Raw genomic sequence first — 25129 nt, forward strand, 5'->3', positions numbered from 1 at the left:
TCAAAACCTATCAGGCTTAACTGTTAGCCTTTCTGTGCCCTGCAAGATAATGTCAACTCTGTAAGGGCACAGACCATGGCTATCTTGTTTCCTATGCTCTCAACACTTTTCAAAAAATGACCCTGTGTTTTCCCCTACTCTAAGAAGAGTAATTTTAGAACAAAAATTCCATATCCTGAATATTTTCTTTGAATATCCATGTTAGAATTAAAGTATTCTTTATTCTGTTATTGCTCAATACATGCTTTTTTCACCAGAATAAAAGTCAGATGTGGTAGTTAACTGAACTTGACAAAGTTTCAGGTTACTCCTTAAACTTTGAGCTTTTATTAAACAGGATTATCTAGGATAGCCAATGAAATGTTAACGTGATTATATCAATACTAAAACTAAGACAGCAAGAAGTAAGATAATATCTCTGGGTGGAGCTTAACACCCAGCTATTACACAGCATTCTCACAAACCAAGCACATTCACTTTCTGTGTCTCTGAAGAAGGAACAGAGGTATTGCAGCATGGGAAGGAAATCTTTCTACCTTCTGATTTTGGGGGTCCTTGTAGCATATTATATTTACACTCCACTTCCAGATAATATCGAGGAGCCATGGAAAATCATGTGGTTGAACACATATATGAAAACTTTTTCACATTTGGTAAGTTTGGAACTGTATGGATTCAGATGTGCATATGTAACCATCTGATCTGGAGGAGGAAGTGTTCTGTTCTGCTTTGTTTTAACAATTGACTGATTAATCTACTTAAATAAGTGTTGCCGACTTTGTCTATATACCGGTAAAATTTTGTCTTTGGCCATTGTTGTTGCTCTTCTAAATATCAGATTCATGCTTCATGAAAAAGCAAGAAAAAGTGAGGAGGCATCTAAGTAAGTTTTCCTAAAGATGCTTTCTTCAGGTAGCATTAATGTCATCATGTAGTGGTTTGAAATCCTGATTTCGATGTGGTTTGGTATTTAAATTTTACAAGCAAATCAGCCATCACCTAAGTGTGCGCACTGTGTCAGTCACAGACCTCCATGCAGTCATGTAGGGTTCAGGGTAAAGTCTCAGGGCATGTAGATAGTTCTGAAGGAGGCTGGTTGGCACGAGTCCAGGGTGGACCCTGGAAGGCATGGTAGGCAGGAATGGAAGTGGGGAGTCCTGGGGTGTCACGGTGACGGGTGACCTGAAAGAACAGCCTCTGGTGCTGGTCTGCAAAACAGGCTTGGCTCAGTATTTGGTGTGGCTACACGCCAAAGAGCCTGGTGAATACTATTTATTACTTCTTTTGAGGATTTGACTCCTTCCTCTTTTTTTTTTCTATAATCTCTTTCTAGAATTTCCATCAGATAGATGTTGTAATTCCTAAGTTGATCTTTCATTTCCAATAATTCAACAATTCCAAATTTTGTTGAATTCTAGTTGGAAAAGAAGGACTAGACCCCAACAGAGAAAACATTCTAGAGGTGGGGAAAAATGATATATCAGAATTAAATGAATGATTGATCTCAGATTGTGAGGAAAGCCTTGAAGGAGCTAAATAGAATGAAAAGAGAACTATGCGGCCAATGGCAGGGGCAAGGCTACTGTATTTGTAGTCAGAGAAAACCTCCCTGAAGAGGAAATATCTGCTTGAAGACCTGAAGAATGAAAAGGAACCAGCCGCCTTCAGTGTTGAAAAAGTTCCCAGGCAGAGACAGCAGCAAGAGCAAAAGTCCCAGCTGCAAAATATCAAGTTCACGAAATTGTAGATGTTTGTCAGTGATGAGGAGAGTGCTAGAATTTGGTTTGGAACAATAGGGTATACATTTGCGCAATGGTAGTGAATTTTGATGCAAAATATGTGCAATGTAAAACTATTAAGGGTTCTAAAAAGGAAATAATTTTTCTCCTATTTACTTTCTCTGCTCTGTGATTTGGATGAGGGCCTTGACTATTTTTTTTCCTTGGTTTTTTCTATTGATGAATTACTTAATTTATCAAAAGGAGAGAATTTGTAAATTAGAGAATACTCCATGCCAAGACAAAAATGCTCCATTTTTCCCTGAGAAAGAGGCAACTTAAATAATAAATCCAATGAGGATCCACAGAAAAAAATGAGTTAAACCAGGAAAGTAAGAAACAGAAAGTTTATAAGGGGGTGAAATGCTAATGGACTACTGAGAAAACTAATTTTGTTCCTCCCAACATCAGCCCCAGCCTCAGTTCCTGAGAAAATCCTGGTTTTTGGGAAATCAAGGCTCAAGTTCAAAGAATATGTAGAACCTCCAAGCAGCTGTGCCAGGTGGGAGAGGCACAGATAACTTGACTCACAGGTAACCTGTGGTGAGTTGCACATGTACATCCCAATCCATTTCTGTGGGTTTGGGCCCATTGTAAAAAGGACATTTTGATGAAATTATTTCATTGAAGTCATGGCCAAGTTGAATCAGGTTAGGTCTTAATCTTATTGCCGGAGGCTTTTATCAGCAGAATGCAATGCAGACACATAGACAGAAAGCCCTGGAGAGAAGCAGGAAATCAATGGAATCCAGAAGAGGAGCCAGGAGAGGTCACCATATGCACTGCCATGTGAGAGAAAGGCCAAGGACCAAGAACAATGGATACCACAGGTTTTGGGAAAGCATCACCTTGCTGACACCTCAGTTTTGGACTTCTAGCCTCAAATCTGTGAGCCAATAAAGTCCTGTCATTTAAACCAATCCATTGCATAATATCTGTTTTAACAGCAAAGGCATGAAGACACTTGCTTAGGCATGTATGGGCAATTTCAACATGCACAGATGACTTAGCTTTTATTTTAGTCATGTAATGCTGTAAGGTGGCCTTTCCTTTAGACACATGTAATATATTCAATGGATTTGTATCATTTTTTGAGATATTCCTTTTCTCTGGTAGCCTTTTATTACATTTATGAATGTAATATATTTTCAGAGCTCTTAAATGATGCAAATTAAAAATAAATTTTTAAATATTTTTTTTCTCATTCATGAATTCTCTAGGTTCTAAATCTCTGACTATCTATTTACACATTTTATTGAAGTAGTATGGTATGAACGTTGAACCAAGAATCGAACTGCTAGGGTTAGAATCCACGTAAATATCACTAGCTGTGTATTTTCTAGCTGGTTTATTTTCATCAGCTCTAGAATGAATATGACAATAGTACTTACCTCAAATGTTAACAACGAGTTAATATTCAGATAGATATTTGTAAAATTCACAGATTTTCACTTTAAAAGGGTAAAAGAATAGGAAACTGGCAGGTAAGCTCATCCTTTTTTATCCTTTTATGCATTTCTTACCCCTCCTTCAAGCCCCCAGACACAAATAGCCAGACCCTGCGGTTCCCAGGTTTCAAGAACCTCTCCATCTCTAAGCTAAACCACTTCCTCCACCTAGAAGTTTTTTTTCCTTTCATTATTTGAATGACCAAATCCGAAGAAAAGTTCTACTTGTAAGCATTAGAGAAAATTATACATCCCATTTGAAAACTCTTTCCTAATTTGTTACTCCCAGGTACCTACCTTTTGTAATCACCTACCATCTGCCCCTAAAGTACCTTGTGCAAAGATCTAGAATAGCCTTTATTTTGCTTTGTAAATATCCTATCGGTCCTTCCTACTTAACTTTGAGACCTTTGAGAAGAGCATTTTTCTTGTTCGTCTGTGTAACCCTAATGCTTAGAGGGAAACTTAGAAATTTTGTGGAATAAGGACTACGTGAATCTTCCTCTTAGTAACCTCTGTAGACATAGCCTCTGAGCTCTCATTCTTCCAAACGACCAAAAAGGATTCACTTGGAATTATTCTCATTCATTTCATTTGAGCATATTAAAAGTTAATGTGTACTTATGTGTTTATAGGTCTCCTTGACATTTGGAAGGTGAATTCTAGAACTGTGTGAATTTTGTTTTTAGGCTACAGTTGTGGAGCTGCTGGGATTTAACCATTTTATGGATTCCTTTTCGTTCTTCATGAGCTTGGATGAAGTCCCCCCAACCTCAGATGAAACTGTCACCGTGACTGAGACGACGTTCAACAACATTCCTGTCCGTGTATATGTGCCAAAGCGGAAATCAGAAGCACTAAGAAGGGCTATATTTTACATCCATGGCGGTGGCTGGTGTGCAGGAAGTGCTGGTAAGGGAATGCTTTAAAAAATCACAGTCCTCGAGACAATTTGCAAAGTATCATTACAAAGGAAAATACTGGTAGGTATATAATGACTTGTAGTCAGTCACTACTATCTCCTTTGTATTCTCTCGCTTTGTTCTCCTGAAAAATTTTACTCTTCCTTGAAGGTCCCGATCACTCTATTCCATATGTGTTTTTCTCATCAACCTTGGTAGAGTTGAGAAGAATAAAGTTCTCTGATTTTTTGCAATTACTCTGAGAGAGCATAACTTGATATTTTCTCTTTCTCTTCAGTTGATGTTACAGGATGATGTATAATGTTCATTCATTTCTTCACATAATTACTTTGTGTCAGGCAACAGTCTAGGAAATTTGGATATATCTTCAAACAGACAAAATCCTGCTTTCTATTTTTCTTAAAACTGTTTTATTAGTATGCATTCCCATATGATAAAACCATCCGAAGTGTACAATTAGTAGCCTAGTATAACAAATAGTTTTGCATACATCACCACAGTTAGTTTTAACTTTTTTATTGCATAATTATAACATGTTTATGAACCAGAGAAATAAAAATCAGTAGTTTTCAAATCATTCTTCAAAAAGTGGTTACAGGACAGATACCAGAGTTTGTCATGGGCTACCATACTATCCTTCATATTTTTCCTTCTAGCTGCTTCAGAATACAGGAGGCCAAAGGACTTAAATACTTTTTTATCATCAAAATCAACTTTTTTTCCTTCTTTTTTTGTGAACAATAAGATATATACAAAAGCTATAAATTTCAAAGCACAGCACCACAAATAGTTATAGAACATATTTCAGAGTTTGACATGGGTTACATTTCCACAATTTTAGGTTTTATTTCTAGCTGCTCTAAAAAACTGGAGACTAAAAGAGATATCAATTTAATGATTCAGCATTCATATTCATTTCTTAAGTCTTATCTTCTATGCATAATTCCACTATCAACTTTGTTCTTTCCACACCTCTCTTTGGGCTTGTTTGAGCTATGGCCATTCTAAATTCTTGATATTGGAAGTCTGCCTATTATATGGGGTAGGAAGTTGGAACTATGTGATGTTCTGCCGAGCCTGGGCTAGGTTTCAGGACTTATCTTGACCGCGGACCCATCTGGAGGTTGTAAGTTTCTGGAAAGTTACTCTAATGCCTGGAACCCTTGTGGAATCTTACATATTGCCCTAGGGTTTTTTTAGGATTGGCTGGAATGGTCCTGATTGGGGGTTGGCAGGTTATGATAGGTAGCAAGGTTTACCGAAACCTTGCATAAGAGCAACCTCCAAAGTAGCCTCTCGACTTCATTTGAACTCTCTCTGCCACTAATACTTTATTAATTACACTTTTTTCCCCCTTTTGATCAGGATGGAATTGTTGATCCCATGGTGTCAGGTCTGAATACATCCCTGGGAGTCATCTCTCACATCACTAAGGAAACGTTCACCCCTGCACGTCATGTCCCATGTAGTGCAGAGAGCAATGAGTTCACTTGCAGAGTTGGACTTAGAGACACTGAGGTCACATCTGAGCAAAACACCATGATCAATTTTAGAATATTTAAGAAGTACTCCATATACCTTAGCAGTCACCTCTAAATTCCTCTCTCCTTCTCCAGCCCTACATAACCACTAATCTTATTCTAGTTCTATAAATTTAGGTATATTTGCATTTTATACAATGTATTCATACCATATGCATTATTTTGGGTCTAGTTTCCTTCACTTAGCATATGTTGTTTTGTTTTTTAAATTATTGTTCATTTATCTTTTAATTTGAGTGGTCATACCTTTACATAAATGTCAAGCCAAAAAATAGTGTTCCCATATACTAACCTATTGCTGATGCTTTTCAGTGGTGTAGTACCTTTGTTATAAGTGATGAAAGAATATTAAAATATTACTGTTAAGCATCATCCAGTTTACACTAATGCATTTTCCCACCTGCCACCCTATCATTAGCACCTTGCAATAGTGATGCAGGTTTATTTTAATTCATGAAAGAACATTCTCATATTTGTACTGTACCCACAGTCATCATCCACAATACGGGTCCGCTGTATTACACAGTCCCATGTTTTATCCTCTAACTTTCCTTCTAGCAGCAAACAGGACACCAAACTTCCCTTTTCAACCACATGCATAAATCCAGCAGCATTAGGTACACCGACAACAATGTACTACCGTCAGCACTATCCATTTCCAAACCTTTACAACCATGTAAATAGAAATCTGCACAAATAAAGCATCAGCTCCCTATTATCTAGCCCCTTTCTATCTCTAGCTAACTTGTATTCTATATTCTAACTCTATGAGTTTGCTTATTGTAATTAGTTCACATCAGTGAGGCCACACAACATTGGTCCTTTTGTGTCTGGCTTATTTCACACAATATAATGACCTCAAGGTTCCTCAGTGTTGTCACATGTACTGAGATTTCTTTTCTTTCTACAGTTGGCTAAATATTCCATCATATATATATACTACCTTTTGATCAACACTTCGGTTGTTGTTGGGCACTTGGGTTGTTTCCATCTTTTGGTAATTATAAATAATGCAGTTATGAAGATCAATGAGAAAAGGTCTGTTTCAGACTCTGCTTTCAGTTCTTCTGGGTATATAGCTAGTAGCAAGATTATTGATTCATATAGCAATTCTATAGTCAGTTGCCCGAGGAACTACTAAACTGTTTTCCACAGAGGCTGCACCATTTTATATTCCCACCAGCAGTGAAGGAGTGTTCCTATTTCTCCATATATTCTCTAATACCTGTAGTTTTCTGATTTTTTTAATGGTGGCCATTCTAGTAGGGATGAAATGATACATCTGTTTGGTTTTGAATTGCATTTTCCTAATAGCTGGTGATGTTTTGATTACCTTTTTCATATGCTTTCTGGCTATTTGAATTTCTTCTTTGGATAAATGTCTATTCAAGTCTTTTGTCCATTTTTAATTGGTTTTTTGCGTTTTTATTCTTAAGTTGTAGATTCCTTCATATGCTCTGGATATTGGATATGTGGTTTCCAAATATTTTGTCCCATTGAGTAGGCTACATTTTTACTTTTTTGACAAAGTACTTTGAAGCTCCAAAATATCTAATTTTGAGGAGGTCCCATTTACTGATTTTTTTCTTTTGTTGTTTGTGCTTTAGGTGTAAAGTCTAAGAAATCATTGCCTATCACAAGATCTTGAAAATGCTTCCCTACTTCTTCTTCTAGGATTTTATGTTCCTTTCTCTTATATTTAGATCTTTGATCTATTTTGAGTAAATTTTTGTATATGGTGTGAAATAGGAGTCCTCTTCAATTCTTTTGCATGTGAATATCCAGTTCTCCCAGCACCATTTGTTGAAGAAACTGTTTAGTCCCAGTTAAGTGGACTTGGCAGTCTTGTCATGTATCAATGGCCATAGATGTCAGGGTCTATTTCAGAACTCTCAATTCAATTCCATTGTTTAAGATATCTATCTTCATGCCCATACCGTGTTCTTTTAACCACTGTATTTTTACCATAGGCTTAAAAGTCAGAAACTGTGATTCCTCTGACTTCATTCTTCTTTTTCAAGATGTTATTGGCTATTTGGGGTCCCCTTTTCCAAATAATGGTGATAATTAGCATTTCTATTTCTGCAATAAGGCTTTTGGAGTTTTTATTGTGATTGTGTGGAATATGTAAATCAGTTTTGGTAGAATTGACATCTTAGTGATATTTAGTCTTCCAATCCATGAACACAGAATGTCTTTCCTTTTATTTAGGTCTTTTTTATTTCTTTTACAACTTTTTTATCTTTCTGTGTTCAACCCCTCTACCTTTGTGTTCAAATTTATTTCTAAATATTTGATTGTTTTAATCCCATTGTAAATAGAAGTTTTTTCTTGATTTTCAACTCAGATTGCTCCTTATTAGCATATAAAAACACTACTGATTTTAGCGTATTGAAGTTGTATCCCACCACTTTGCTGGATTCATCAATTATGTAGTACCATTATGTTGATTGTTTGCTACTATATATATAGGATCATGTTATCTGCAATAGCGAAATTATACTTCTTCCTTTCTCATTTTAATTTCTTTTATTTCTTTGCTTACCTAACTGGTATAGCTAGAAGTTCTAGCACAATGTGGAATAATAGTGGTGACAGTGGGCATCCTTGTCTGGTCCCACATCTTAGAGGGAAGGCTTTCTGTTTTTGCTATTGAGCACAGTGTTAGTCATTAATTTTTCATATATGCCCTTTACCATGTTGAGGAAGTCTCCTTGTGCTCCTAACGTTGAATTATTTTGGTCAAGGAAGGATTTGTATTTTGTCAGATTACCTTACTGCCTCCAGTGAGATGATCATGTTTTTTCCCCTGTTTTATTTGTTAATGTGTATTACACTAATAGATTTCTTGACCCACCCTTGCATACCTAGAATTAAACCCACTTAATCATGGTGTGCATTTTTTTTTAATGTGCTGTTGGATTTGACCTCCAAGTATTTTGTTTGGGATTTTTGCACCTATATTCATTAGAGAAATAGGTCTGTAATTTTCTTTCCTTATAGTATCTTTATCTGGGTTTGGTATTATGGTGACTTTCACTTAATGGAATGGGTCAGGTAGTGTTCCCTCCTCTTCCATTTTCAGAAGAGTTTGATTCTTCTTGGAGGGTTGGGAATTTTTCCTGGAATGATTGATAGAATTCCCCTGTGAAGCCATCTGGTCATGACTCCCAGGGGTGCACATCTCTCTGGCACTGTGAGACCTAACTCCAGAGGATGAGCCAGGATGAAGTATCATCGAATGAGAAAGCCTTCTTGACCAAAAGAGGGAAGAGAGAAATGAAATAAAATAAAGTCTTTCTTTGTTGAGAATTTTTTGATGGGTGATTCCATCTCTTCCATGGCAATTGGTCTGTGGAGGTCATCTGTTTCTTCTAGAATCAGTGTAGGTTGTTCCTATGCTTCAAGCAATTCTAAGTCATCTAAGTTGTCTAATTTCTTGGCATATAATTGTTCATAGTATCCTACTTTGAGCCTTTTTATTTCAATGAGGTCACTCGCAATGCACCCTTCACATTTATGATTTTATTTGTACCTGCTTGCTTTATTTATTTGTCAGTCCAACTAAGGGTTTGTCAATTTTACTGATCTTCTGAAAGAACCAACTTGCAGTTTTGTCGATTCTGTCTATTGTTTATTTTATTTTTGATTTCATTTATTTCTGCTCTAATTTTTATTATTTCTTTCCTTCTGTTTGCTTTGAGAATAGTTTGCATTCATTTTTCTGGTTTGTCTAGGTGTGTGGTTAGCATTTTATTTTACCTATTTCCTTACTTTTAATGTAGCCTTTAGGGCTATAAATTTGCCTCTCAGCACTGCTTTTGCTACATCTCATAAATTTTGATATGTTGTAATCTCATTTTATTTTTCTCAAAATATGTAGTGATTACACTTTCAGTTTTCTCTTCGACCCTCTGTGTCATCCTTACCCTGTGAAGCTTATTCATGCATAGGAGAACCTAAGCCTACTGATAATTACACCTAAGAGTCACCCCCAGAGAACCTCTTTTGTTGCTCAGTTCTGACCTCTCTCTCTAAGCCAACTTGGCAGGGTGAAGTCACTGCCTTCCTCCTAAGAAGGACATGCTTCTTGGGCTATAAACCTCCCTGACCATGTGGGACATGTTTCCTGGGGAAGAGGCAGGATTTGCATCATGGGAATGAAAAAGCCTTCTTGACCAAAAGAGGGAAAGAGAAATGAGAGAAAATAAAGTTACAGTGCTTTATAGAGTTCAAACAGACTTGAGAGATTATCCTGGAGGTTATTCTTATACATTACATAGATATCCCTTTTGAGTTTATGGTGTATTGGAGCGGCTAGAGGGAAGTACCTGAAACTATTGAACTGTGTCCCAGTAGCCATGATACCTGATGAAGACTGTATAACTATATAGCTTTCATAATGTGACTGTGTGATTGGGAAAACCTTGTGTTTGATGCACCTTTTATCCAGGATATAGACACATGAGAAATTAAAAAAGGATAAAAAATAAATAAATAATAAGGGGGGATAAAGGGTAAAAATGGGTAGATTGGAGTATTGGTAGTCAATCAGAGGAAGAGCTAAGGGGAATGGGATGTATGAGTCCCTTTTTTTCCTTTTAATTTCCTTTTTCTGGAGTGATGTGAATGCTGCAAAAATGATCATGGTGAAGAATTCACAACTATGTGATGATATTTTGAAGCACTGATTGTATAATAATGTCAGAATGTATGTGTGTGGCTAGTTCTCAATATATATATATATATTTTTTTTAGAAAAGGATGTTTTGTTTAGCTTCCATATATTTTTGATGTTCTGATTCTCCTCCTGTTATTGATTTCCAGCTTTATTCCATTATGTTCAGAAAACATGCTTTGTATAATTTCAGTCATTTTAAATTTATTGAGACTTATTTTCTCACCCAATATGTTGTCTATCCTGGAATATGATCCATGAGAAGATTCTACTGGAGAAGAAAGTATAAAGTTTTATGATGATATTTCTGCCTGGGGTTTGCCCCTTTTCCTGACATATAGTGTCCTCCTTTGTCTCATGTAACAGTTTTGCATTTCAAGTCTATTCTGTCTGATATTCTAATATGCTAATATTGAAAATGTTACTATTTTGTTACTGTTTGTGTGGAATATCTTTTATCTAACATTTCACTTTAAATTTGTTTGGGCCCATGGGTTTAATATGGGTCTTTGTAGACAACATATCGATGAATCATATTTTTTTATACATTCTGTCCATGTGTGCGTTTTGATTAGGAAGTGTAATCCTTGAATTTTCATTGGTTTACTGTGCAGGAAATCCTCATTTCAACCATTTTAACCTCAGGTTGTTATCTGTCATACGTTATTTTTGTCTCTTTTTACCTTTTTAGTTAGTCTTTCTGAAAATCTTCATTTCCACATTCTCTTTCGAGCCTCCTTCTCCTCTTTGTTTCAGTATGCAGAACCCCATTTTGTATCTCTTATAAGGCTAGTTTTGCTGTTGAAGAACTCTCTCAGTTTCTGTTTATCTGTGAATACTTTAAACTCACCTTCAGTTTTGAAGGACAGTTTTTTTCTGGATAAAGAATTATTGTCTTGCAGTTTTTCTTACTCAGTACCTTAAATATATCACACCAGTGTATTCTCACCTCTGGTTTTCTGTTGAGAAATTGGCACATAGTCTAATTGAGGATCCCTTGTATGTGATGAATCACTTTTCTCTTGTGCTCTCAGAATTCTCTCTTTATTTTTTGCATGTGGGATTCTGATTAGTGTGTGTCACAGAGTATATCTATTAAGATTTATTGTGTTTGAGGTATGTGGCAATTCTTGGACACATATATTTATGCCCTTCAGAAGAGTTGGGTAATTTTCAGCCATTATTTCTTCAAATATTCTTCCTGTCCCCTCTCCATTTTCTTCTCCTTATGGGATACCCATGAGTACTTGGTACTGTCTCTTAAATCTCTGAGACCCTACTCAACGTTTCCCATTACTTTCTCTATCTGTTCTTCTGTCTGTAAGATTTTAAATATTCTATTTTCTATGTCAGTGATTCCTTCTTTTGCCTGTTCAAATTTACTGTTGTATGCCTTTAGTGTATTTTTAATCCCTTCTGTTGAGCCTTTAATTCCTATAATTTATGTTATGGTTCTTTTCATACTTTCTAATTCTTCTTCATGCTCACCCAGGGTCTTCTTAATATACTTTATCTCTTTAACCATATTTTCCTTCATCTCATTGAATTGAATTTAGAGATTTAATTGAATATCTTTCATTAGTTGTTTCAAATTCTATGTCTCTCCAAAATTTTAATATGTTCCTTTGACTGGGCCATATCTTTCTGTCTGTTAGTGTGGATTGTTATTTCTGCTGATGTCTAGGCATCTAAATATGTCAATGAAATTACTCTGAAGGTTAGTTTCTCTCTCTCTTGGCTAGGGTTTTATTGTTGAATGGGTTTGTGTTAAGGCTCTTTTTTTGGCACTTGGTTCAACTTAATCTAGATCATTAGTATTGTCCAACTTTCAAGGGTTAGATTGTTTCAGCTCTTCTTTATCTGATTCTTGCCCTGGGAATGAGTACAATTCCTAGAATTGCATAGTATATGCCATATTTCATCCCCAGCAGAAAGCTTCTTCATTCTCTTTTTTCTTCTCTGAGATTCTTGATCTATTCTGTTTGTTTTTGCTTGGAGTCCATGGTATTTTTCCCCCCTCTGCATTCTTTGCCTCTAGCTAATTCTACCTGGAGTTCAAATTCTGGGAGGAGTGTCACCCCAGAGAGGAACTTTCCAAGTCAGTGTTTCTCAGCCAAAAAAGGGTCAGAGAACAAAAAGGAAGAGTGGACAGTTGCAAAGAGCCTGGGTGAGAGACCCAGGAAAGATATCAAAAGCCTTTTTGATGGCCCTTCATAGCATGCTCTCTTGGCCTGCTCAGCAGATGGTGCCCATCAACATACTGTTCCCTGCAGACCTAGGGACGCCCTGCGTCCTTGAACCTTCACTGCCTTTGCCCCTTTCAGTGGCAGTGTTGAAGGGAAGGCTGCTGTAGTCCCTGTCTCAGGTGGCCTAAAACAGTAGTTCAGGGCCTGGATAGATTGATCTCAATTTGCCAATCAAATGCTGTAATCATTACTAGGGATTCCCCAGCTCAGAACTGTTCTTGCATAAGAGGGCTTTCACATCCCTCTCTTTCCATAGTAGCCAGACTGAAACTGAACCTGAGGCAGCTCACCCTGATTGTGGGGGATGGGAGCCAGCCACTGCCATGGAGTTCTCACAGTTCTTTACTGCAGTTTCTCAACCTCTTTGTCTCACTTTTCCCTGGATGCTGTACAGTACTCCCTTGACTTCCAGAGCTCTGGACCTGTTATTTCAGACAGTTTCAGCCTGTTCATTAGCTGTTTTGGAGGAGGAGTGAGTTCTAGTACTCCTTATTCCTCCACCTTCAAATCCTGCCTTATTGGAGCTTATATTCTAATAGAAGATATCACTAGTCCAGCAATCAATCAAACAGGGTGTTACAAAGTGTCAAGTATAGAAAATAATAGATTAGAGTTATCAGGATCAGGAGTGCAAGTTGCGAACTTCTTTCTTTATTTTCTTGTGGTCACAGAGGAAGGAGCCCTGAGTGGTAGATGTTTTGAAGTATAGAATTACAGTAGAAATAGGAAGTGGAAGGACTGTGATAAAGGTTCAGTTATATGACTCTGAGAAAATTATCTAAACCTTTTGGCTCCCAGAATCCTGATAATTCAGTTGTCTACCTCAGGTGAATGGAATATTGATTGACTGAGGTTATAGATTTTGGATTGGGGATTATGAAAAGAACTCTGAACTTCAGAGAGAAATAATAAATTAGTCTACACAAGAAATGTTACAGACCTGAAACTAAGCAAAAGTTTCCAAATGAATGGAAAGTTAGGGGATATTGAGAAAGAAAGAAGTGGGAGGCAGGGGCGGAGAGAAAAAAAATCAAAGATGATTGTCTTATCTCCTTCAAGATGACTAACAAGGTGATGCCTTATCCTTGAGGAACACAGAAATGAGTTAAGTGGACAAATAAGCTACCAGCAAAGCACTGAGAAGAATTACTTAAAGGGATAATAAAATGAAAAGAAATTCAAAGAACATGATAGTCTCAAGAAGGGGTAACAATTAAAATTACTGTATGGCATGGAGATGCTAGTTTAGATAAGGCTGGAAATTGCCTCTTGAATGTTAAGATTCAATAGAATTTTTCATATAGAAACACAATTCAGCTAACAAAAAGTGAGAAGTGTAGTAAATGGAAAGAATGATTTTTGGTTTTAAAGTGTCTTAATGGTGAAGAATAAGCAAAAAAAATGACAGATTCAAAGCAGAGTAAATTAAGAGCATATTATTTTATTTTATTATGTAGGAGAGACATGGGCAAATTGGTAGACTGAAGGATACGAAGGCAATAAATAGATATATGTTAGAGAAATGGACGAATTAGGAGTGTTGACTGATGAGTAAATTTCCAAAGGAAAGAGGAGGAAAGAAGATTCAGAGCATTGGTTATGAATAGAAAGGTCAGAATTGAATGAGAAGAATTTCACATCTTCATCCTAGAGAAGAGAAGAAGAGGTAAGGACCTCTCTCAGCTAAATATATTTTTACAATGGTAGTTGCGATAAGAGTTTGTTCTTGTTTGCTAGCTGGCAGAATGCAACTTTTCAGAGACTTATTGGCTTTTAATAAAAGGGATTTATTTCATTGTTTCTTCAGAGGAATAGCAGCAAACTTTCAACTCAGGCTCTTTCTTATGTGGGAAGGCACAGGGTGATTTCTGCTGGCCTTCTCTCCAGGCCTCTGGGTTCCAACAACTTTCCCGAGTGTGATTTTTTTCTGCATCTCCAAAGGCCTGGGCTGAGCTGCAAGAGCTGAGAAGAGGTATGCTGAGCTGCTTGGGCTATGCTAAGTTGAGTCTCCCATTAATCCCCAACCAATTAAATCAAACATCATTCACTGCAGCAGGCACGCCTCCTAGTGGACTGTGGATGTAATCAACAACAGATGAGGTTCACATGCCATTGAAATGTTCACAGCAATAGAACCAAAGCACCTTTTCCTAGTCAAATTAATGCCAGAATCTAACTACCACAAGTAGTAAGTAAAGGTGGTCCAGCTTTTGTGTCATCCATACATTAAGGAAGCATAATTCTAACCCACTCATTTTTGGAAGATTTTTTTATTTCTCTCATGCAGCCATAGGTGGTCATTCTGTATTGTCACAGTTCCTTCTATAACTCCTTGGCTCACCCATCTAAATTTGACACTGGTCAAATCAAGAACTTTGTTTTTCACCTTTGTGATCCCATTTCCTAACAAAGAGACAAATCAATATTTCCTCCACTATGGGAGCTGAGGTGGCCTGTAAAAAGTGAGGCTTGTTTAGAATGGCAAATGAGGAAATGTTCACAAGAAAAGAGAGAAGGAAAAAAGGACAATCAGAAGATTCACTGAGCAACTCAAATTCTGTTGAATTGCAGTTGGGTATTTACTCATGGATAAATGTTAAATTTGGGCGGGCCACGGTGGCTTAGCAGGCAAGAATGGTTGCCCCCATGCCAGAGGACCCAGGTTCAATTCCCAGTGCCTTCCCATGTTAAAAAAAAAAAAAGATGTTAAATTTGTCTCTTTCACATTTTTAATGTGAAACGTGTAGAATTGCAGAAATATATAACACATACAGCAGAATTTCTGTGAAGGAAAAATATATCTCTTCATTTGTCCTTTCTCATTAATATCCTGTTTTTCTTTCAGCTTTAAATATCTATGACCAGCAGTCAAGATGTGCAGCAGACAAACTTGATGCTGTTGTCATATCAACCAAGTAAGAGCTATGTTGTTTTGCTTTCAAACCTGATGCCTTCCATGCAATGAGTCTTTCCACTTTCTTGGCTTATATGTGTTTGTAAGAAAAAAGGTTTCCTGATAGCACTGACTAGGCAATGGAAAGCAAAGTCTCAGGCTGGATTGCTTAGAGTTAAAGAATAAAACCTCCATGTATGTATATGTTTAAGTGTGTGTGTGTGTGTGTGTGTGTGGTTGAAGCATGAAGAGATAAAAGAAAAAAATTTTTCCGCATAAATTTGAATGGTATCATCCATGGACATTATTTTTATTGGATTTCATCTCCTCTCTTCATTTACATTATCTTTAAGAATGAATGCTCTGGAGTGAGAAGATCCTCTATTAAAGTGAATTATAAATAATTCCTACTTCAGGGGCTGGTGAAGATTAAGTGGTATCATTTCTGAAATGGTCTTATCCTATAGTTTGTCATTTGATAAGTCTGAAATATTAATGTTTATTACCAAATTAAACAAATAGGCAAGGCCAATATGTTAGTTTCAAATAGCGAATAAGAGAGTGTTAGGAAAGAACGCTTAGGTAGAAAATCACAGTAGAAGGGGGTTGCTAGGTAGGTGCACTTGAGAGTTGCAGGCTCATACTTACACTTCAGAAAATGTAGGAAAAGTTTCAAAAAAACATTGATAAGATCATTTGTCAGGTAAATCATTACTATAAAGCTGTAGCAAAGTCATGCTCAAGATTTGATTGTAAGTGATGAATAATAAATATAAAATTAGACAGAATAACATTGAAAAAGGTAAGCAGAAAACCTACCCTTATGCTATTTTGCATTCCAACTTTAGTTTTTATTTATTTATTTACTTTTTGTGCATGAGCAGGCCCCAGAGACCAACTTTATTTTTTAAAGATGGTTTTTCTGAAGATGGCAAGTCAAATGACATTATACGACATAAACCTGTGTTTAGGTCATCAAAATGACTAATAAATCACATGTAAATAAACAATAAATATACTTCAAAATTTGCATGCAAGCACATTCTTTGCCAGTGAATATGCTTTTTTTAGTTACATTATTGTTAAATTATTGAACTCCATAAAAATGTGGATAATTTTAACAATATTAAAATTAAGATGGCCAACAAGCACATGGAAATATGCTCAACATCATTAATCATTAGGAAAATGCAACTCAAAACCACAATGAGATTTATTCACACCCACTAATATATCCATAATGAAAAACAGGTAATAACAAGTGTAGGCGAGGACATGGAGAAATTGGAATACTTCATACTGCCGGTGAGAATGTAAAATGTTGCTATCATTATAAAAACAGTTTGGCACATCCTCAAAAACTTAAACATAGAGTAACTCTTTAATCGAGCCATTCAACTCCAAGGTTTACATCCAAAAGAAATGAAAACATATGTCCATATGAAAAAACATGTAGACAATTGTTCATAGCAGCATTTTTGTAATACCACAAAAGCAGTAACAACTAAAATGTCCATTAGCTAGTGAATGGATAATTCTATGCAATCAAATATTCATCAATGAAAAGGAATGCTGTATAAGAATAAACCTTGGAAATATCATGAAAAGTGAAAGAAGTTAATTACAAAAGACCACTACAATATGATTCCATTTATCTGAATGTCCAGAATAGACAAATCGATGGAGGCAAAATGTAGATTAGTGGTTGCTTAGGCTAGAGAGGGGCAGGGATGTAACCCTTTTTGGAGGCCACCAATCTTTTTCTTTTAAAAAAAGAAACATTACAGGATTTCTTTCTGGTGTTGATGAAAATGTTCTAAAATTGATTGTGGTGATGGTTGCACAACTCTGAATATAAAATCAAAACCACTGATTTAGACACTTTAAATGAATGCCTTGTATCTTAAGTGAATGACATAGGTGAATGCATTGAAAAAACAACTCATAGAAAGAAATAACCTAATGGCCCATAAACACAAAAAGTTACTTTACATCAAGAAACCATAAATTAAAATGAATAGGAGAAATCTCTGTATTCAATATCATAGCTGAAATAAAAGACATCAAGCACCAAGTGTTGGTGAGAATTTGTAGCACTTTCCTAGAAAGTGCATATGCTGTAAGTTTAAGAACAAATTTGGTATTTTGATAAACTCTTTGGAAATATTCACTAAAGCTAAACATATATGCATAATTCTGTGCCCAGCAATAGCATATACAGATCTATGTCAGCGGATATGCATACACAGGTTCATCAAAAGCGCATGCACGAGAATATTCATGGCAGCTCTGTTTGTGAAAGTCTAGGACTGCAAACATCAGCATTTTAATCAATAGATGAACTGCGATGTTTTGACACAATGGAGTACCTTACAGAAATAGATGTACATGCAGCAATGTGGATGAGAATCAGTAAGATAATGTTGAGCAAACAAAGGGCCACAAATAGCACATGGTGTATGATTGCATATATTTAAAGGACAAAAAGTTCAAGATTCATCTATGTGTTATAAGTAAAGTTAGTGGATACTTCATGGTTTGGGGGAGCTGCTGGATGGGAGGATGAAGGAGGTTTCTAGGGTGCTGATAATACTCTATTGATGATCTGGGTGCTGGTGATATGCCTGTTCAGTTGTAAAATTAATACAGTTGTACACTTGTGATATGTGCTCTTCCAAGATGTGTCTATGTTTTAGAAAGTAAAATAAAAAAAAAAGTAAATGACAAAAAAACGTGTTTTCTCTCCACAGTTACAGACTAGCACCCAAGTATCATTTCCCAGTTCAGTTTGAAGATGTATATAATTCCCTAAAGTGGTTCTTACGCAAAAAAGTTCTTGCAGAATATGGTGTGAATCCTGAGAGAATAGGTGTTTCCGGAGACAGTGCTGGGGGGAATTTAGCTGCAGCAGTGGTGCAACAGGTATGATGCTTGTCATTTGTGTGTGTTTTTTTTTAAATAATCTACTTAAAAACTTATTCAACACATATATTAAAATATTCATGTAAATTTAAGTATAGTGACTATTTTTGTAAATACTAAAGAGAATATTGAAAAAAATCTTTTAAATATTAAAATGACCCAACCCTGTCATTGATTATTGTTTCTATCTTAATGAAATGCTGTCTCTATATAGAATAGGTTCAAATTGATCTAACTCTATTCGTTAAAATTATATATAGTCATTTAAAAATATTAAAATTATATATATGTCAGTGAAATACTAATCAGCTGAATGATAGAATATATGAGCTCAGACAATAACCTCATCAGTTTAATAGAGGACCAGATAGATTCAATAATCTTCAATCAAGCATTATGAACATTCCATAAATTATTCTACTACACGAATAATATTCTAATTTTAGAAAACTTATCAACAAATTCAAATATTTCTATGTTACTTGCAAAGTCTACCAAGAGGAAGAAATTCAAAGTGTTCAAAGAGTTCCTTTTTCTTTTTTGCCCAAGTACAATCAGATGTTTTTAAATGCTATTTTCATAATGGCAGTACTAGAATAATAACAAACAGCACTTTTCATCTCAGATTATATGTAAAATGGGTTTTATTTTTTTAGGAACAGAGACACTGTTTAAGATCTAGAAAGTTTACCCATGGGTAGAGGGACCCAGGGTTACGCTACCCTGAACCATAGCCACAGGTACGGAAGTTTGGAATTTATTTGTTGAGTTTGATTATACACCAAGGATTTAAAGCAAGTTCTTTTTTTAATTGGAGTGATTCATTTGTTGGTTATATTTATTTATATTTATTTATATTTATTTTGTTAACACCAAAAAATACTTTGGTCTCTAAAGTCTTTGGACAATATTCTCAAGATGAAATGGTATTGTTGGGCTTTGTTCCAATCATGGCATAGAACATATTTTTGAACCTTCTCTGATGTGGGATTCTTAGCATTGCTATGAATCCTATGATGTAGCTGGAAGTGCACTTGATTAAACACTAGGACACCTGCATTTTCTTGAAATGAAGTAATTTCTAGATGTGATGATACTGGCCAGGACACTAAATCTTTGTAACCATCAGTTGCCTCAGGTAAGAGATAAACAAACCCCTTCAACTTTACAGAGCTGTTGTGAGGGTCAGATAACTTCTTTTATATAAAAATGCCAGTTAGCCTTTTATGATCTTTACAAGTATTCTCCAAAATGGTCTATTCTGACCTCTGAAGTTAAATATGTGGAGAAAATACCACTATTTTTTAAATATTTGAATTATAGTCAATAGTATCTCCATTTTTTGTGAAAGTTAAATACATCCTTAATAGTACATTATACAATTTGAAACATATGCAAATTTGCATTTTAAAGTATTGTACATGTTTGCAAATATTGAAACATTTTTAAATATTTTTTCCAACTTTTGTATCAATATTTTTGTCCACTTTGGTGTTTTTGCACCTCTCTTTGCAGACTACCGATCTTTATAAGTATTAGCACATTAGGTCTGATACAGGTAAGGATGATGCTAACAGAATGTTTTACACAGACAGCCTGTCCAAATTGCTGAAAACCAAACATGTCTCTTTATCATCAGCATCATGTCAGAAACCCTATGAGTGATCCTTTATTGTCAAGGCAAAGCCTACTGGTATACTAGGATATTTAAAGAAATTCTTATATGAAGTAGAGAGGGGGGTAAATATTCAAGTTTATGGACTTCTAGTTATGATTTCTTGGTAGGGAGGGTAGGACCATAATTTTCTAAGAAGTTTTTAGATCCTTTTGAAGTATTGGAAGAGAATAACAATAAACCCATTTTGCCTTAAATTAAAAGTATCCTTTAATTATGAAGCATATAGTTCTAGAAGCCCATTTTAAATTTTTGAAGTTTTTTGAGATGTTACATTTGTTACTAGATTCTTTTTGAGATTATGAATTTATATGTAGATGATCTTGTTACATTAATTTATTGTTTTAAAAGGAAAATAATTTATAAAAGTTATCTTAATTATTTTTCAGCTCTTAGATGACCCAGATGTCAAGATCAAGCTCAAGATTCAGTGTTTAATTTATCCTGCCCTTCAGTCTCTTGATCTAGGTTCACCATCATATCAAGAAAATTCACATTCTCCAATCCTGCCTAAATCACTCATGGTCAGGTTCTGGAGTGAATATTTTACTACAGACAGATCCCTTGAAAAAGCCATGCATTCCAACCAACATGTACCTGTGGAATCAAGTCATTTGCTCCAGTTTGCTAATTGGAGCTCCTTGCTCCCCGAGAGGTTTAAGAAAGGACATGTTTATAAGAATCCAAGTTATGGTAGTTCTGAGCTGGCTAAAAAATATCCAGGATTCCTAGATGTGAGAGCTGCACCCCTTCTTGCTGAGGACAACAAATTACGTGGATTACCCCTGACCTATGTCATGACTTGTCAATATGACGTTTTAAGAGATGATGGACTCATGTATGTCACCCGGCTTCGGAATGCTGGAGTTCAGGTGACCCTTAACCACGTTGAGGATGGATTCCACGGAGCACTTGGATTCCAGACATTTAAAATTGGCAAAAGGGAGTTTAATCAGTATATTAGTTGGCTAAATGAAAATCTATAGTAAAAAGTTTATCAAGTATATATTTTAAAAATAAACAAATTTCAAAACTTCATAAAATCCAGATGTTCAAAATTGGTTTTTGTCAGAAATGGTCTACTTAAGGTCAACATATGCATAATAAATCTTATCACAAATCAGTCGCTTTTCTGTTTTCTCTCTTGCTCTGAGGGATTTCATTTCATTCTGCTATTTCATTAGATTTTTTCATCTTAAAGCATTAATCTTACAGTTATTGATATCTTATTTTCTTGTATACACTCTCTTGTGTGATAACCACTGTTTGCAATTGAAAGAGGATCAATGTCAGCAAATATCACCTGCCTGGGTATGGCCAAGGTTTTCATCAATGTACCTTTAGGATCTGAAACACTCCTAATCAATAATATGAGTTAAATGGCAACTCTTTTCAAAAAAGTTGCCTCAGTACAATGCCATTTTATTGCCACAGGTCATCTTCTGTGCAGCTCCTCTAGAATCCAGGTCCCAAGTGTTAACTATGTATAATAAAATCATCATGGAACTTTGAGGAATTAGATGCTTTCATGTAGGAGAGAAGTTAGAGAAACATGCTTAGTAAAGACCAGAGGGTCACTGGATGAACAATGACTTAGGAATAGCCAATTAGTACAAATGAGGATGCAGCTTACCAAGGAAAGGAAAACAGTCTAGACAAATTTAATCTTCATGAAGTCCAAACTGGCATTACAGAGAAGAAGGTATATTGTCAGGGTTCAACACTGAAACAGAACTGACAATTAAATATAAATATGAATATGAGCGTAAATATATGTGTAAATATTAGGATTCATTATAGAAATTGGATCATATGACCACAAGGATTGGCAAATCCAAATCCTACAGAGTATGCTGCACATTGGGAACTCCAAGGAAGGTTTCAATGGATTTCCCTGAAGCTGGCTGGCTGAAGTAGGGACAGAAACTTTTCTTTCTGACTGCTGAAATCATCAGTTCTTGTTTTGAGGCCTTCAACAGATTTGATGAGACTTCTCTCACTGAGAAAGCAAACTCCTTGTTTATTGTAGATGTAATCAGACATAGAAAGAATCAATTGACTGATGATTCCAACCCAAAAAGTACCCTCATAGTAATAATCTGTCCAGTGCTTCCTTAACCAAACAACTGGACACCATAACCTGGACAAGTAGATATGATAATGTAACCATCACAGAAGATAAAATTAATTGGGTTGTGTTTCTGGACTGGACAGAATTAATTGTATTAGTTATAACAATTAGTTGTGTCATATATTCAAATAATTAAGAAGTGGTCTTCAGATGATGCAAAGGGTTAACTTTGCTTCACGAACCAAGGCTCATTCTGCCTTTGTGTTTCACCATCCTCAGTGTCTGTTTTTTGTCTTCATACCCCTAAGATTTTAATTGTACACCTGAATCACACCTGAATATCCTACCTAACCAGAAATGGAGTATGGAAAAAGATGAGTTGTATTTGTATCTACTCCATTTTATCAGGAAAACAGTTCCAATTCCAGAAGCCCAGTGTCATGGTCAGGTTCATGTGTCAACTTGGCCAAGTGGAGGTTGGGTAAGTGCTGACTAGTCTGTTATAATGAGGACATTTCATAGATTTAAATCATGATCAAGTCAGCTGCATCCACAGCTGATTCCAGTTGTAATCAGTCAAAGGGGCATGTCTTCTGCAATGAGTGGTGCTTAATCTAATCACTGAAAGTCTTATAAGGAGAATTCAGAAGAGACAGACTCTTCCTGTTTTGTCTGGTGAGCCTCTCCTGTGGAGTTTTTCAGAAGCTTAGTGGAATCATCGGTTTCACAGCCTTTTCTATGGACTTTGGACTCTACATTCCCATGGTCATGTGAGATACTTTTATAAATTTTATATTGGCGAGTGTTCCCTGTTGATTCTGTTTCTCTAGAGAACCCTAACTAATACATCTTGGTACCAGGAGTGGTTCTTAAGAAACAGAATCTTAAAAATGGGTTTTTGTGAATGGTTTTCTACTTTGACTGAGCTCAGAGACATTAACGACTCTGATTCCCAAAATCAGAATGACAGTCCCAATCCATGGAGTGAATAGGTAAGAGACAGTCAAAATATCACCATTCGATTCTCCTAATACTTCATTTGTATGAAGCCAGGCTCTGGGGGATAATGTTTTTGATAACTTTGCAGAGTTTTGTAGAAATAAGAGGTATAGAGATGTTGATTGGTTGTTGTTAGATACACTGGCTATATTAAGGGGTGAAAGCGATGGGCTTAAGGCTTAAAATGAGAAACTTAAGTACCATCTAACAGATGTAGACGTGTCTATAAGTATTCTGAAGGAAAATCTTATTTTCTGTAGCTGTAGACTTGAGAATTCTGAAAATCAGATGCAGAATCTTATTGTTAGAATAGCAACTTTACAACATAAACTGAAATCTCAGTCTTGCATGGTATCGTTAAAGTGATGGCATTGATTGGAAAGGAGTGGGACCCTGAAAAATGAGATGGTGACATATGGATTGATAATGATGTCGGGGATGAGGTTGAAACCCTAGATCATATTGAGTCTTCTCTAGAAAACCCTGTAATTGTTTGTCTTGAGGGCATAACTGCCCACCTCTAGCCTGCTTTGAGGAGTTGGCCACACAACCTCCTCCTGAAGGGATTAGCCCTAGAGGGATTAATCCTGTTTCACCAGATGAAACTGCAAACGAAGGCCCTGAAGTAAATGGTTTGGAAGATATTTCTAACTCTTTTCATGAACCACCCCCACCACCTCTCATTTCCTCCAAACCTATAACTAGACTAAAGTCCCAACAGGCCCCTAAAGGTGAGGTACAAAGTATCACACATGAGGAGGTATGTTACATGCCAAAAGAGCTGTTGAGTTTTCCAATTCATATAGACAGAAATCAAGGGAATATGTGTGGCAATGGATTTTAAGGCTGTGGGTTAATGGTGGGAGGAATATAAAGCTGGATAAGGCTGAATTTATTGATATGGGTCCACTAAGCAGAGATTCTGCATTCAAAGTTATAGCTCGAGCAGTTAGAAAAGGTATTAATGGTTGGTTGAAACATGGATCAAAAGGTGACCAACATTACCTGAGGTTGAAATGCCAGAACTGCCTTGGTATGATGTAGATGAGGAGATACAGAGGCTTAGAGAGATTGGAATGTTAGAGTGGATTCATCATGCAAAGCCTGCTCTTACACCCCAAGAATGTCTGGAGGATGCACCTTTTACCAGAACAGTAAGAAATAAATTTGTGAGACTGTCGCCATCATCCCTGAAGAGCTCTGTAGTTGCATTTCTCTGTAGGTCAGATGTTACTGTAGGAACTGCTGTCACAGAGCTGGAATCCTTAAACAAAATAGGGACGACAAGATCCCGAGTTGGCAGAAGCCAGGTGGCAGCACTTAATCACTAAAGACAGGATAGACATGGCTATTAAAATAGACAGCAAGCTCAAAGCAGAAGTCAAAATTATATGACTCGCAGAAATCTGTGGCATTGCTAGTAAATCATGGGGTACCTAGAAATATAATAGAAGGGCAGTCTATTAAATGCTTGTTCAAGCTGCATAAAAAAAGAGTTCTAGCTCAAGTGACCAGAAGTCTAACCTAAATTACAAAAACACAGATTCATGGCCTCTTAATCAATTTCCAGTCTTGAGACAGTTTACAGACCCAGAGCCTCTGGAATGAAGAGGAGGCCAGGTCTCTTATGGGGAGAACTCTGGTATACTGCCACAAATTTGTACTGTTAATCTTCCTCCATGCCTTCCCCAAGGTGTCTGACAGCCTTTTACCAGGGTAACTGTGCATTGGGGAAAAGGAAATGATCAGATATTTCAGGGATTATTAGACACTGGTTCAGAAGTGACATTAATTCCAGGGGACCCAAAATATCACTCTGGTCCACGAGGCAAAGTGGGGGCTTATGGAGGCCACTTGATCAATGGAGTTTTAGCTCAGGTTCATCTCACATTGGATCCAGTGGGCCCCCAGACCCATTGTATAGTTATTTCCCCAATTCCAGAATATATAACTAG

General features: G+C 36.3%; 1 protein-coding gene across 1 annotated transcript; it reads left to right on the top strand.

Moving 5' to 3' along the window:
• Window positions 1-436: 436 nt before the first annotated feature.
• Window positions 437-21227, top strand: LOC143684115 (arylacetamide deacetylase-like). The gene is made up of 5 exons (XM_077160805.1): window positions 437-653; window positions 3916-4138; window positions 15460-15529; window positions 18258-18429; window positions 20494-21227. The coding sequence occupies exons 1-5, from the start codon at window positions 516-518 to the stop codon at window positions 21088-21090; spliced, it is 1200 nt and encodes a 399-aa protein (XP_077016920.1). The 5' UTR covers window positions 437-515; the 3' UTR covers window positions 21091-21227.
• Window positions 21228-25129: the final 3902 nt, after the last annotated feature.

Source organism: Tamandua tetradactyla, chromosome 5, assembly GCF_023851605.1.
Source record: "Tamandua tetradactyla isolate mTamTet1 chromosome 5, mTamTet1.pri, whole genome shotgun sequence".
Taxonomy (NCBI): domain Eukaryota; kingdom Metazoa; phylum Chordata; class Mammalia; order Pilosa; family Myrmecophagidae; genus Tamandua; species Tamandua tetradactyla.